General features: G+C 52.0%; 1 protein-coding gene across 12 annotated transcripts in view; it reads left to right on the forward strand.

Moving 5' to 3' along the window:
- AGAP1 (ArfGAP with GTPase domain, ankyrin repeat and PH domain 1) overlaps window positions 1-15,027 on the forward strand; it is a 551,312-nt gene that overhangs the window by 188,693 nt on the left and 347,592 nt on the right. For all 12 annotated transcript variants that reach the window (XM_007184760.2, XM_007184762.2, XM_007184768.3 and 9 more), the window contains exon 3: window positions 4,858-4,945. In XM_007184760.2, coding sequence (XP_007184822.2) covers window positions 4,858-4,945 — 88 coding nt within the window. The remainder of the gene's footprint in view (window positions 1-4,857; window positions 4,946-15,027) is intronic.

The raw sequence follows: 15,027 nt of genomic DNA on the forward strand, positions 1-15,027 counted from the left end.
CACTTAACTCTGTGCGGGGCGTGGGGTACCTCCTGGCTGGAGTCGCCACCTTTAGTCCTGAGCCGGTCGTGCTGTTGTCCCCACTTCACAGGCGTCAGGGGCTGAGCCTCAGATGTTAAGAATGTGCCCAAGGAGCCCTGGTTAGTGAGAGGTGGAGCCGGGATCTGAACCTGGCGTTGGTGCTTCCGCATCGGCTCTGCCGGCAGAACTTTCTGCAACGTGGAAATGTCCTCTGTCTTCAAGGTGGCGCCCATGGGCCCCGTGTGGCTGTAGAGCATCTGAAGTGTGGCCAGTGCAAGGGAGGTGCTGAAGTTTAAAGCTTAAGGGTGTCAAGGCCCATGGTTTAGACCCAGTTTGGGGAGTTAGAGGTACTGAGGGTTCTGCCAGAGCCCGCATAGCAGCCCGTGACTGAGGACGCCTCCTACCAAAACCTGTTCTCTGCTGGTATTTCAGAAGCATGGAATTTTCTGAAATCAGTGCTTGGAGGTGTAGGGGTGCTTGTGTTAACCGGTGGTGTGGATTTATGATCCTAAAACAGAACTCTCATAAAGTTGGCTTGAATTCACAGAAGGAGTGGACTCCATCTCACGGATTAGTAAATGGGGAGGATTCTGCAGTTCTTCTGGGGGAGAGGCCCTGCCCCCGACCCATGTGGGGACGGCCAAGACCCCAGCAGGACGGCCAGCTCTGCTCTGGGCCGGGCGTCCTCCTGCTGGGGGGTGCAGCGGGCAGCTTGGCCTCAGCAGATCCCTTCTGTGCTAAGGCGTTCCCGGCGTCTACAGAAATGCTCCTTTGTTCTGGGCAGCCTCTGTGTATCCACAGGGCTGCGATTGTGTCCTGCCTGGGTACAGCACCCAGGACAGGTGGTCCCTTAGGTCAGCACCCTCGGAACCCCTGACTGTTTCAGAAACGCAGCAATTCAGTGACATAATAGCAAGCCTCAGATGGACTCTTTATGTAATGTTGGGCCATAAACCATCTGGAATCTGTCAGAGAAAAAATGTCAATGTTTGCTTTCATTTTTTTTTTGGCCCACCACATGGCTTGTGGGATCTTAGTTCCCTGACCAGGGATTGAACCCGGCCCCTCAGCAGTGAAGGCAAGGAGTCCTAACCACTGGACCTCCAGGGAATTCCCCAATGTTCGCGTTCTTTTCAGGAGTGGCAGTGCCATGCTATATGCTTCCTGAGGTTGTGTGATGGGGGCCAGTTGCTTTGGGTCCACGCTCGGGTCCCTGCAGACGTGTGCCAGGCAGCACGTGCTGACCACTTACCTCTGGGCGGAAAGGAAACCACTCCATAGATCTCTGGCCCGTAGAGGTGGGCGTCTGTCAGCAACCTGTCATATCCTACTTGTGCGTTTTCATTGAATTCTCAACTGGGATTTTTACCAAAAGCCTCGATTTTATTTTCAGCAAACCACGTGTATAGCTGGTAAGTGGTGAAGTGCGGGACAGGAGAGAACTCAGTTTAGAAAGACACCTCGTGTGATGTGACCGTTCACAGCCCCGCCCGGAGGATGCCGGGCCCGCGTGATGACGTGTCGCCACCAAAATACACGGATCTGTAATTTTCAGGGCACCTTTTCCCGTGTTACCTTGCTTCTTCTCCCCGAGCCTGTAGACCCAGACTGGCCTGATTCCATTCTCTCTAGTTTGCATCCAGTAGCAGCTCATGGATCCCAGTGCAGCTTTACAGCTTAAAGAGCATTTTTATCCCTTACTTTATTTCCTCCTCACAGCTGGCTGTTAGTTTCTGCCAGTGTTTCAAATTAAAATAATGCCCGTGGTGTGCAAACATAAGAAGGTGTATGAGATGGCCATTCGATCCAAATAAAACACCTTCTTCCCCCCCCCCCCCCCTCCCCGGGACTGAGTGATTTGATCCTTCTAAGGGGTGAGTTAATTCTTAGCAAATCATTGACATGTAAGAAGGAGGGAATATCGCCACGCACAGAAAGCACAGGCTGAACGGTGTTTGATTTTGAGCATTTTCCTCCTCGGGAAAGAAAAAGCCTAATCTTAATTAAAAATTCAATTCTGCGGCATACTGTTCTGGATTTTCTCAGCGTGAAGCTGACAAACAGCAGCAGGTGCCCTTGAGCAAAAGAATGATTAACAGGTAGAAATTCTCAGATCACAGAGGCCCAAAGCAAGGGGAAGACGTAGGTCAAATCAGGAAGGGAAACAACTTTATTTAGGATCCGTCCACAGAGTCTGGGGCTTGGAGCTGCAGTAATGAAGCATCTCGTTTCTACTCACTGGCGTTAGTGTCATTCATTCATTTGTTCACCCAGTGTTGCTAGGAGCCCGCCGTGGGCAATGCTGGGGGGTAGAGAACCAGACACAAACGAGACCCCCGTCCCTTGTCAGCACTGGAGAGAGTCAGACCCACATACCGATGTTGGGGAAACAAAGAGGTAAGGGACAAGGTAGCGTTAGGAGGAGGGCACTAAGGGGGCTTTGGGGAGCGGCACTGGTTGAGGCTGTGTGGCATTAGGAAGGCTTCTCAGAGGAGGTGACATCTGAACTGATTGCTGACCCATGAGTAGGAGTATTATTTCAGGCAGCGATTGGTGTGGAACGATCTAGGCGTCTGGAGTCTGCAAGGCCTGTTAGGATGGTGTTTGGTCACCAGCATATCGAGGACGAAGCAGGGCGTGGGAAGCCGAGGACAAAAGGACCATGACGGTGGGAGGGGCAGGATGGTCCAGGGTTTTAGGTCAGGTTTTAACTTCCTTTCCACAATCTCGTGGCAAATTTGTTTGCTTTCATGTTTGTTCTTCTTGTTAGTGGCACCATCACCCATTTATCCAGCCAGCCAGCGCACCTCCCACCGCCCGTTCCATCCAGCCAGCCATCCCGTATTTGCCGGCACTGTACCGGGGCCGGAGCCTGTGCCGGGTGTAGGGATTGAGAGGGGTGTCCTTGCCAGCATCACAGACATAGTGCTTGGTCTTCGGGGACCTGAGCGTGCTGGGGGGTGGAGTCAGGAGCGTCAGCAGTCACAGTGTAACGTGTTCTGGGTGTGCAGAGAAGCAGGGAAGCCACCCAGAACTCTCTTCGGGTGAAGGGAGCGGTGCCTGCCGGACCGGGGTGCCTACAGCAAAGTTGATCATAAGGATTTGCAGGGAGACACTTTGTTGTCTGTTCATGAAATACTTGGACTCTGGCCTGCAGGCAGTGGGAGGCTTCCCAAGAGTTGTGAAATGAGGGAGTCGCGTCTTTGCAGCATCAATTTTAAAGAATCTCTGGTATTCTCTGGGCAAAGAGGGGGAGCTCCCAGGCAGGGAGATAAGCTAAAGGCTCTCCCAGGATCCAGTGGACGGACCGCACAGCCTGCCCCGGTGGGGGGTGGGGGGTGGAGACCCTCAAAAGCACATCTGGGCGGGGTGGGAATTGGAGACGGCGTCCAGGTGTCTGGCTTGGGAGTCTGGGTGGTGGTGTGATCACAGGATGATGAGCAGATTGGGGGGAGAACAGTAAGGTCTGGACACGCTGAGGTTTCAGTACCAGTGTAGGTGTGTATGGGTTTACCTGGAGAGGGGGTGGGGCTGGAGAATGCCAGTGGGTTTCCATAGCTTACTGGGAGTAGGTGGGATGTAGCCCGGCTCCCTTGGTTGGGGGGGTGGTACTTAGAATCCAGGATCTAGGGAATCTAGGAGGTCTAGGGAAGGAGCCAGCGTGGGCTGGGGCTAATTTGAGGAGGAAGCCCAGAGCGGGAAGTTTGAAGGAAGAGAATCTCCTCTACAGCTTCCGGTGATGCAGCAAGGGGAGGGCCAGGGGATTTAGAAACAGAAGTCATCGGTGACCTCGAGCAGTGTCCTTGTAGCCATAGGGTCAGAACATCAGGCTGGGGGTGGGTAGGGTCAGAGAGTGGGTGAGGGGCAGCAGGCTGTTCGTAGGCGGGGACCTGTGTCCAGGGCAGGTCTCTCGTCCTGCTTTTCCTCAAGAGAGAATTGATTGGATCATGCTTAAATGCAGAGGGGAAAGTTCTAGCTGGGGAGGAAAAGATTAAAATGCAGGAGAGTCTTTGCACAGAAGGTAGAGGGGGAGTGAGATCCCGAGCAGAGGGAGGGCTTCCCCGGGGACAGCCACCTGAGTCCAGGTGTGTCAGCTGTGTTAACACGGGAGCTTTCTCTGAAGAAGGCAGGGTGAAGCCAGCCTTGCCCGCCGGTGACTGTGAGTTGCTACTTGCTGGTACAGTGGCCCTCACATCATGCTGACTTGTTTTTCATCCAGCATGAACACCTTTGCGGCCTTGACCGTGGGTCCCTGCTCTGTCCTGCAGTGTGGACCCTGTGTCCAGAGATGCAGGCCGGCTCTCCTCCTCCTCCCCGCCTTGGTCCAGTTTTCTCCCCTCCGGTCCCTCCCCAGCACTGTGCTTTTCTGGTGTGGCTCTTTTTCAGCTAGTCTCACCCGACTCCAAATCCTACCCCAAAGTTGTGACGGAATGCACCAGAATGTCCTCCTAATCCCCTTATGACTCTGTACTGCCACTGCGTCCCATTTAACCTCGTACCTTGTTGAGTGTTTTGAGGGTCCAGAATACATGTTGGTGGGCTGACTCATTGTACACCTTCCCGATGTAACCAGCACTCATGGGATTCAGTGTGTGCTCTAACCACGTTGCTTCTTCAGGCCATAGAGGCTGATAAAACGTGAGATGTTAATTGAAGGCGTTGGAACCCCTTTTTCTCCAGCAGAAGGATTTAACTGGCCCATTTTCGGCCATCCCGCTGATGCTTGGTCCTGATGGTGTTTAGGATTGCTGTCCGTTTTAACCTCGCTATTTGCAGGTTGCTGAATAGCGTGATATACTGACTACTCCTTAGTGACTGTCCATTTCTGTGTTTCAGGGCATTGTGGGTAATTTGGCCAGCGGCAAGTCGGCCCTGGTGCATCGCTATCTGACCGGCACGTATGTCCAGGAGGAGTCTCCCGAAGGTATGCTGCGTGTCACACAGTCTCCACCTCAAGAGAGTTTAGTTTTCTAAAATTTTTGTTAGCATATTCTAAATCATTACTGTGATATATCCCATGTCAAGAAAAGTAATAACATACCAAGCAGTAAAAATCCGTAGGCATGTTGCTTCTTCTGTAGTATTTTTCGCCAACCATCTCGGCATTTGGAGCAAATAAGAGTCAAACCATGAATGCTGTGGAATGTATTTCGTACCGAATAGTTCTGTCCCTTCAAATGTGAATCCAGTGTCACTCCTTTAACTAGTACTGCTTGGACGTTTCTCTGATCTGGATCTTGAGTTTATACATAATTTGTGTGTACTGTTCCTTAGTCATAGATCCGAGCCTTTCAGATGACCACCACCATACGTTTGAGTATGTTTTCCCCCTTATATTGTATTCTAAACATTTAATAATCACTTTGCATGAGGATAAGCTATTTCTTTTGCCATGAGGCTTTTACTTCTTCAGTTAACATATCCATATTTTGTTTTTTGGTTTAAATAAAATGATGGTAGTAATGCTAGGAAACCGCTTAGCTCCCGCGTCCCCAAATCCAGGTAGAGTGTACACGCACAGTTTTCTAAATTATATTTTCTCTCCGTGTAACCTTTGAAAATCCAACTCTGAGACACTGAATTTCTGGTTCCTTCTTTTTCTTACTGGCTGTTCCATTCTTTGCAGATATGGATGCAGGTAACTATACGTTTTCTTCATGGCAGCGCTTGTGTTGTTTGAAGAGCGAGGAGAGACACAACTCTGTACTGTAGTCTTCCCTTCCCTCCTCGTTCTGTGTATCATCCTATTTGGTTTCATCTTATCCTTTTCTTTTTTTTTTAAGTTAAACATTCCCCCCTGTTTTGTCCCTTAGATGTCTTTTTAGCAGTAGTCCTGAGTAGCCTCACATGTTTCCCGTAACACCTGTTCTAGTATTTAACTCTTGTCGTGGATACCGTGTAACCGTTCAAAAAAGTGTGCAAGATGGAATCCTGTGGCAGTCTTTGCTTGGGGCTCTGCCATGACTTTGCAGAATTTTGCAATCCCACCATAAAAGTCTCGTGGTGGTCACATGAGGGAAAGGCCTACTTGTTTTTCGTTATCTGTATTGAAATGATGGTTTGAGGGAGATTAGAAGTGAAGGCTCAAATGTGGGAATCAATGAGGAAAAGCATAGCTAGACACTGAAAAATGGATACGGATGCTAAAAAATTGCGTGCTTTAGAGAGGTGAGAAAGTTAGCCGTCTTCTTTCCTGGAATCCGTACCTGGGTTGTACTTGTGTATTTGTGCCTTTGTGTCTGACTGTGGGTTTTAGCCATAGTCATTTTGATTATACCCGAAAGTTTTTTAGGGCTTTTTTCTTGGGGGTTCTACTTATTCCTCGGGTCTAGCAATTGTGTAGACTGATGACACCAGCTGCTGATGGACTAATTAGCTGGGCTGCAAGTGAGAGGGTCACCTCCTCAAGTAAATCTGCCTGTGCGCCCCTGGAATGCTCAGGATTTCAGCTGAGGGGACCCCTTGGTCGGGGGTCCCTGGAGGTTACGTGGTCTGGGCCCTGGTTTTGCTGCCACGAGCTGGATTCTCCTGTGCTCCGTTCGACGTCCGGCGTGGTTGGTGCGGGTCCCTGGTTCTCCTACCTGTGGCCGCCTTCCCCTTCCCGCGTGGTGCTGTTTTGTCCTTATTGTGGCTTTTGCCATCTCCCTTTGGGCGTTCAGTTTGTGCCATCGCATTTGGCCCTGACTGATTTCTTTGTAGCGGGCCCTTATATTTTGATGAACACAGAAGCCTTTCTCTTGAACGTTGGCACGTCAAAAGTAAAAACTGTACCCAGTGGGGAGACCTAAATGTGATCTGTAACAGCCCTACTTCTTCGACTTTCCGGGTAACACATTTTACTCCGGGAATTTCATGGTATCATACGATTTTCAGAATACATTATTTTACAGGGTGGATGCATTCTCGAGTTCGCTAACGGGACATCCCTTCTTTCATCTGCAAAGTGGAAACATCTCACCCCTCAGTGGGGTCTGTGCCCAAGGGCTCCTGGGTCAGGGGAAAGATTGTCCGAGATCTTTGCTCGCGCCCTTCAGGAGCTGGCCCTGCCACCTGTCCTCTCACCGTTTGAGAGGTCAGGGGATTGTTCCTTGACTTTGCCAGGAGCCAGGAGCGTAGAGAGCTCCCCCCAGGGGACGTGCGTCAGGTCCTCCGGGACGTGCGTCAGGTCCTCCGGGACCTGGAAGAATTGTGAGCAGGTGCCTCCTGGTGCCTGGAAGCCTTTAGTCCCTGTGACTCCCTGCTTCCCAGAGGCCAGCCACCCTGCAACCAGGCACGTGGGCATGTCTTTGCTTCCCACGTTCTGTCCACGTACTGGGGCGAGTCCCACGTGGCCGCAGGAGGGAACCATAATTTGTTGTTTCCAAAAGGAAATGAATGAGAAAAGCCTTGCTTTCTCATCGTCTTGGCACACAGAAGTCCCTGCCCCCGGTCACAGAGCCTGTAGCTGCAAAGCGATTTCAGTCCTTGCCGGATGCATTAACATCCATCGATTACCCTTGCTTGCTTCATTGAGAAGCTTTCCACAGAGAATGTTCTGGAGCTTCAGTGTTGTGTGTCATCACCCAGGTTTATGGAGAACATCAGAGCAAAGGGAATCCTCTCTGGGGTGTGCGGGAGGTTGATGAAGCCGATTACAGCTCAGCCCCACCTGCAGCTGCTTTCGTAGCAAAGGGTCAAGTTAGGACACAGCTGAAGGTGTACGTCACGGTCGCCAGGCCAAGGGTTTGGCCTCTGGGTGAGCTGTGAGACCTCTCCATTTTCTTGCTGTTATTATTACCTGCAGCTTTATCCCCCTTTCCTCTTGCAGTGGCTGGAGTGATCCACTGCCTTCCCAACACAGGGCAGCGGCATTACAGGGGAGGCGTGTTCCTGGGGGCTCTGTGCACACAGCTCATTGGAGCTTCCCTGCCCTTCTCCCGTCTGCACAGGCTCTTCTTTTGCTTTAATTAATGTGTAAACATCCTTTAGCGTTACTCTGACCTGTGGTGGGGATCTTTAGATTGCTGGGAGGGTGAAGGTGGTCAGGGCCTTCTGTTTTCAGATCCCCAACCTTCGCCAGAGTGCAGGTTTCATCACCTCTCAGAGGATGACACCTGTTGTGCTTTAATTGTGTGATACATTTGGGTTGATACTGTGTCCTTGTGGCAAAGGCAGCTGACTCATACAATTTAGATTATTTTAAAGATACAACTGAAATGAGGGAATGGATTTAAATATTATGTGTGTTTTTTAATTAGTGGATTAACAATGCAAAAGTGGGTAACCCAGTAGGGAGCCTGTAAGTCCACGAAAATAATCCAAAGAGTAAACTTTTTGTGCAGGCAAATACCCTTTTAATCGTGCGTGTGCGTGAGATACATGTGTGTATCCGAGTCCTAGGGCTGCATGACATATTACCACAAACTGGGTGGCTTGAAACAATGGAGATGTATTCTCACGGCTCCGGAGGCCAGGAGTCTGAGATCAAGTTGCTGACGGGTTGGCTCCTTCTGGAGGGCATGCGGGAGGATCCACGTTCCTGGTGACTGGCAGCCCTTGGCGTTCCTGGGCTTGTAGACGCATCATTCCGGTCTCTGCCGTGTCGTCACGGGGCCTTCTCCCTGTGTCTAAGTTTCCCTCATCTCATGAAGACACCCGTCTCTGGATTTAGGCCCACAGGTACTGGGGGTGCAGACTGGAACACATTTTTAGGGGACAGAATTTAACCCCGTAATAGTATGTGTATTTTACACACCTGGTGTTGAAACAGAAGCTGCACTCAGACCTGTTGAAGTTGCCCTGTTACTTCCTGGTGACAAGAAGGGCGATTAGCTGCCCCAGACCTCACTGGCCACGCTCATGGCTGGTCTCCTAGGACGTCACAAAGATCAGGTTAGTTTACATGTGACCTTCACACCGCTGATGGAATTTCACAGCTGTCACTCACTTCTGATGGAAAGAATCGGGTGAAAATTATTCCTCTGCCATTCAGTGCCCTATTAGTGGCTGCTGATTAGGACAGTGAATGAGGATCTGGGCGTGTCATTCGAGTTTCCGTCTCATGTGTTTGTGCGCTTGATGTCTGCTGGGCACCCCGCCTTCCCCGCCACAGACTCCACGGGCCTGCCGCAGGTTTTCGCTCTCTTCCTTCAAAATGAGAAAGAAAAGGAAAGAAAACCAAGGCTGCCGAGTATTAATGTAGGAATTTGATGGAAACGTGGGCCACCTGAGACACTTTCCCTTGCAGACCGGGACACGGTGGTGTCCCCGAGAGCTCTGAGCTTCAGAGCTGAGCCCTTGCTGAGCCCTTGCCCCGCGACATCTCCCTCTGTGCCCCTCCCCTTGTGCCTCCCACCGTGGGCCACACAGGGGACCTGGGGCCCGGAAAGACTGCTGCCCAGCGGCTGCTCTCGTGGCGATGGAGGAGGGGAGGGGCCTCTAGCTCTAAGACGCACTAAAGCGTCCAACGGACTGAGTAGCTGGTGTTAAGGTTGGTGGAAACCACTTTAAGAACGTCCAGAGACCTTCCTTCCTGTGATGATGAAGTTAGCTGCTCTTGGCTAATTTTTCAAGGACTTAGGGCCACCAAATGGGGGGAAAGTGCCAGGATGATGTCACGCTGTCTGAGAGCTTCCCTTCGTTGGAATCTGGACTAAGCCCTCATCCAGGCGTGACACAGGTGGGCTCGCCACCTGCTGCGGAGCGGGGCCTCGGCCTGCTGTGACTTGGGGGCGACTGACCCTGTCGTTCTCAGGTCCTCAGGAGCTGAATCCATCAGAGGTTCATTCCTTCAGTGAATGACTCTTCAGCTTCCTGTAGGCTCTTCACCAATTCACATTTTTGGGGTAAAAAAGCTCCGAGGCCATGGCAGACCCGAACCTAGGCCGGCGGCCAGCAGGTTCCGGCCACGGGCCTGGGAACGGGGGACGTGCCCGCACGAGGGCTGCGACGGCGCCGCCTCTCACCCGCGGGTCAGGCCCGCACTTGCCTGTTGTTGAAACCCGGGTTCCCAGCCCGTCGTAGCCACTTACTATCGTTGTGGCCTTGGGTGAGTTACCCACCCTCCTGAATTTCAGCTTACTCCGCCCTGCTCCCCAGTCATTGTAGGGACTGAATACGAGTGTACGTGTGCAGATGACTGCGTTAGCCCCTGGCACGGAGAGAGGGCTCAGGGACGCGTACCTTGTAAATATGGGTCCTGCCCCTTCGCTCCTGCATCTTCTTCGCCAGGTGGGCAGCCCTGCCTCCTGGGCTGTCCTCACAGGTGTGGCTTCAGGACTTCGTGTCCACCGGGCGCGAGGTCATGATCTGCGCTGCTCATGCCCCAGGCGTCCTGTTCCTTGACCAGCTCAGGCCTGGCTCCAACATGCCTGAGGAACTGTCTCTCCTCACCAGTGCGGTTATTCTAACAGCTTTAAGCACAGCTCACGTCATGACGGTAGAGCTCTGTACGAGACGCCTGGGACCTAATCGGGCCATTTGGAAACTAGAAAGAAGGATGGAATTTAAATTGGCCCACCATCCCCACAGGGCTTCCAGGATGGGGCTGAGCTCTGTGAGGTCTTTCTTGCACCCGGGCGGTGGGGCCTCTGTCTGGGCTGCGGTTCAGGGTCACGAGCTTCTCTGGTTGGACGTGGCCTCGGTGCACGGTGGCCGCTGTGGTGGATGAGACGGCCCCATCTTAGCCTTCTCTCCGGTGTTTCCAATCCGAGGGTGCCCCCCGAGGGTGACTGGCCCTGGGATTACCACTGTGCCCTGCCCGTTCCTAGCCGGGACGTCACACACCGGCTGCAGTTCTAGTGGTCACTTCCTCCGGGAGCAGGGGCTTCTGGCCATCAGGTCACTGTGAGCTGGACATCCCTCTGTTAATCTTGCTGCTTCCCTTGAGGACTCCGCCTGGAATTGTTTCCCAACAGATGTGTCTATCGTCAGGGCAGTAAAAGCCTTCTGAGGAGCATGGGTATCTGAAGTCATTTTTTAAAAATGAATGTTTACTCAGTTCCTTAGAAACAAGCCATGTGGTAAATACCAGCCTTATTTTCTGGGACACGTGAAATGCATTTAAACTGTCAGCTCCACAAACCCTTTCCAAATCAAATAAACTTAAAAAGCATTTTTGTGAGCTACCGCTGCTCAGCAGATGTTAGGCTTATTTCTGAACACGTTCTTGGGTGCCGTTTAGTGTTCCAATGAACAAAATATGTAAACACTAATAAAATTTGAGTAGTTTTGAAAGCTAGCCAGTTAAATGTTGCAACGTAACTTTACCATGTTACTTGCAACCAAGTGATTATAAGTACATGATAAGTTTTTAATGAGGATTATCTGAAACCTTAAAATTAAGAGCCCACTGGTAGGTTGGCTTAATAGATAGAGCAGAAATCAGTTCAGCCATCTTCTTCAATTATTTCAGATGCTAACTCAGCCTCTAACTGTAGAAATACCATTGATTCTCGTCATCGTCTTGATCTATGTAACCGTCTGCTAACTCTGTCGCCGCACATGTAAGCCATATTGAGGGTCCGGTGGTAGTGCCTTTAAAATAGGCGAAGGATACTGAAATTATCACTAGAACTTCAAAGAAATAATTAAAGAGAAGCATGTTCTACTTCATTTTAAACAAGAAAAAGAGAGCTGTAAAATTAGAACAAGGAGATTATGTTTTTCGCATTGACAAAATTGGCAGGACAAAATGTGTTTTTGAATTGGTTGTTTGGGACTCAGAACACATCGTCCCGTATTGTTATAATGAATTCACCGGGAAACTGAGGGCCTGCTGAGAGCTGGGCATGGCACCTGTGGTCAGTGTGTGTGTCCCAGAGGGGAGAAGAAGCTTCTGGATGAATAACTGTAATTCACGGTGGTGATTTACACCTGGTCAGCTGAGCAGCTTTGCATGCTGGCTTCTGCCGGGAAGTGTCCCTGGGCTCCCAGGGTAGCCCACACATGCTCCTTCATGTCATTTGACTGACAGAGACCCCAAAATAGTAGCGTGCATGCTGGGAATACAACCGTGTCTTTCCTAAGACACCTCAGGGCAAAATCATTTCTTTAATAGGAAAAAGGGGACTGGGGTCTAGGAAGTTTCACTTTTGAAATTAGAAATTATTTTTTCTAGAGAAATTTTAAGTCCCAAGATGCTTGTTTAGACCTTTAAGTGCATGACTTAACTGCAAATTAGAAAATAGTCCTTGGATCTGTCAAAGCTGAATTGCCGCCAGGTGTTTTCTCCTTGGTCCGTTGCTACATCTGCCCATGACCTTGGGCCCTGACTTTGTCGTCTTGCTGGCAGCGGCTCTGGATCCAGGGAACCAAGTGGCCGCTGACCAGTCCATCATTCACCCAGGCAGCTGCCTGCTCTGATCTGGTTCATGTTCATTGTCGTAGTGTAGAATCCCTTGGTTGCAAGGGAGAGATGACCAGCTTCACTGAGCTTCAGTAGAAAGGGGGAATTTATTAACTTACGTACCTGGAGCAGCTCCGGGGATGGATATACAGCTTGAGAAAGCCCCCAATCACCTGATCCACGTGAGCTAGTGAGGAACCTGCCTCTCCCATTGCTTGGGTCTCCCCACTTGGCGGCAGGCAGTTCTGGTGGCCTCATGTGACTGCACGGTCTTCAAAACTCACATCTCATGGGGAGGAAGAGTTGGATGTTTTTCTCAATAGCTCCAGGGGAAGACTTAGATACACCTCTGAATGGCATTGCTTGAGTCGCAGACTCTTAAGTTTTAACCAGTGGGAGGCTTTGTAATGCAGATCTCTTCCATGATGAACAGACCTGTTCCACCCAGTTTACCCAGTGGGAACAGGGTGCCCCAGAGACCAGAAGGGCCAGGTCCTGTTTGCTCTCACCTCTGTGCTTCCTTTCGCAAATCTCTGCCTTTTACAAGCTCACTTCTCTCCCACCCCCGCACCCCATTTTATTGGTCCCAGGGAAGGGTGAGATCAGAGACTCATAACCAGTCCTTGACCGAGGCAGTCTGACCACAGGTGGAGAGGTTCTCTGTGGAAGTTTGTACAGAAAGGAAGAAATGCCGGCTGAGGCCAGCCTCGGGGCGGGCGGAGAAGAAAGAAAGGGGGGCAGGCAGCGCCGTCAGATGCGGGGCAGTGGGTCAGGGGGACAGGCTTACATTCCAGAGGGGGACGGGTACGGATGTGACAGCGTGGAGCCCACCTTCCAGTCACGGCTGGTGCGAGACGGGATTGCCGTGTAAAGAAGACGTACCTTCTGTAGGATGAGGCTGTGAGATCACGCTTGCTGGACGTTAGAACTCTAAGGGCAGACTTTCACTGGGGCCATGGTCAACTCCCAGGGCCAGGACGTGGAGATAAGGCAACAGAAGGTAAAATACCAGTAGCAAAATAGGCCAAGTGCCAAAAAAAGAACTACATGAGGAGGGTGTGTAGTGTGATGAAGGTGCCCACAGACGCTCCCCTCCACGTCACCTCCTCATGAAGGACTCAGGGGCCCCCAGCCTGAGAGCTGGGGCATCGTGGGCACAAGACCTGAGGGGCTGGGACAGGCCCCCGTGTGCGTGCATGCCACGTACAGCTGCCGGTTATCTACAAAAGGTGACAGTTCCACGTGACTGAAATGGTTTGACTGAATCAATTCTTTGATGATTGACCCAGGCCAGAAGTGGAAACCGCATGCAACTCACAGTGTAGTCTTTTACCCATCGTAGGTGGCTTCCTGGATGTCCTGTGTTGGGAAGGATTGTGAGGCAGGATCTTGGTTCAGGAAGAATTCTGAGTGTAGCAGATGGTCACCCCTGTCTTGTGTCTGGAAGCCGCTCGGTTCTGTCCATGTGGCCCAGGGGGCAGCGTGTGTGGCCAGCGCACCATCCTTTTCTGAGCCCCGTTTCTTACCGTTTTGCTTCTTTTACAAAATGGCAACACCACAAACAAAAGAAGAACGCAGCATGGCTCTTTGAGGGCCACTTGGGTGGGACAGTATGTTGAAAGTGTGGAGGGTGTGTGTGGAGGGGGTGGGGCTTGGTGACAGAAACCAGGGGGCAGTGTGTCCTCGACTCCTTCCACGCAGCGGAGGGGAGCGGGTGAGGCTGAAGCAAGAGGGAGGTGTGTGCAGGGACTGCCAGTTACACGGGGTGTGACCGCGTCATCTCCGGGTGGACCGGGCTGCCAGCGCGTACATCTCCCATCGCCCTCGTGCGTAGAAGGATTCTGAAGGGACTTGGGGGCTGGACCCCTGGGATCCCGGCAGTCATTACACAGGCGCTGGCTTTGGAGAGGGACACAGCGGGGCAGATGGGAGGAGTCCTCAGACAACCTCTGGGCCTTGGAGCTAACACATAACGGTGGGAATGAGCCGCGGGGACCACTTACCACTGGACCCTCTGCTGCCCCATCAGGAGGGGCGGCAGCTTATTAGTCCCACGAAGCACTGGCTGTAGGATGTGCCCGGGCCGGCTTTCCGATTCGGGCAGGAGCCTGGCAGCACAGGTGCCAGCTGAGTGTGTCCCAGGACGCAGGTGCAGGGGCTTCCTGGGCTGGGCGGGTTGCGAATCTGCCTGAGAGGGAGACACACGCACACACACACCCAGGCCCACACCCACACACCCCCCCACACACACACACTCACACCCCACCCCAGGGCAGTCTGTCTCCTGCCAGCCCTGGACGGTGGGCTTTGCTCCAGGTCTTGGTGGTGTCCAGCTCACAGGGTGCTGGCCTTCTCAGAGACCAGATCACCCTCTAGGATGGGCACAGTGACCTGGAGACAGAGCCCGCTGGAATCCTGCTGTTAAAGTCCTGACACTGTTTCCATGGGAATGAGACAGTTACAGAGGGTGATCCTCCACCTCTCCCCCAACCCCCGGAAATGGAAGAGGACAGTCCAAACGATAAGTGATGTGTCCCCACAACTTCCCTGGGGGCGCAGTGGTTAAGAATCCGCCTGCCAGTGCAGGGGACACGGGTTCCAGCCCTGGTCCGGGAAGATCCCACATGCTGCAGAGCAACTAAGCCCGTGCACCACAACTACTGAGCCTGCGCTCTAGAGCC

Source organism: Balaenoptera acutorostrata, chromosome 8, assembly GCF_949987535.1.
Source record: "Balaenoptera acutorostrata chromosome 8, mBalAcu1.1, whole genome shotgun sequence".
In the NCBI taxonomy this organism is placed as follows: domain Eukaryota; kingdom Metazoa; phylum Chordata; class Mammalia; order Artiodactyla; family Balaenopteridae; genus Balaenoptera; species Balaenoptera acutorostrata.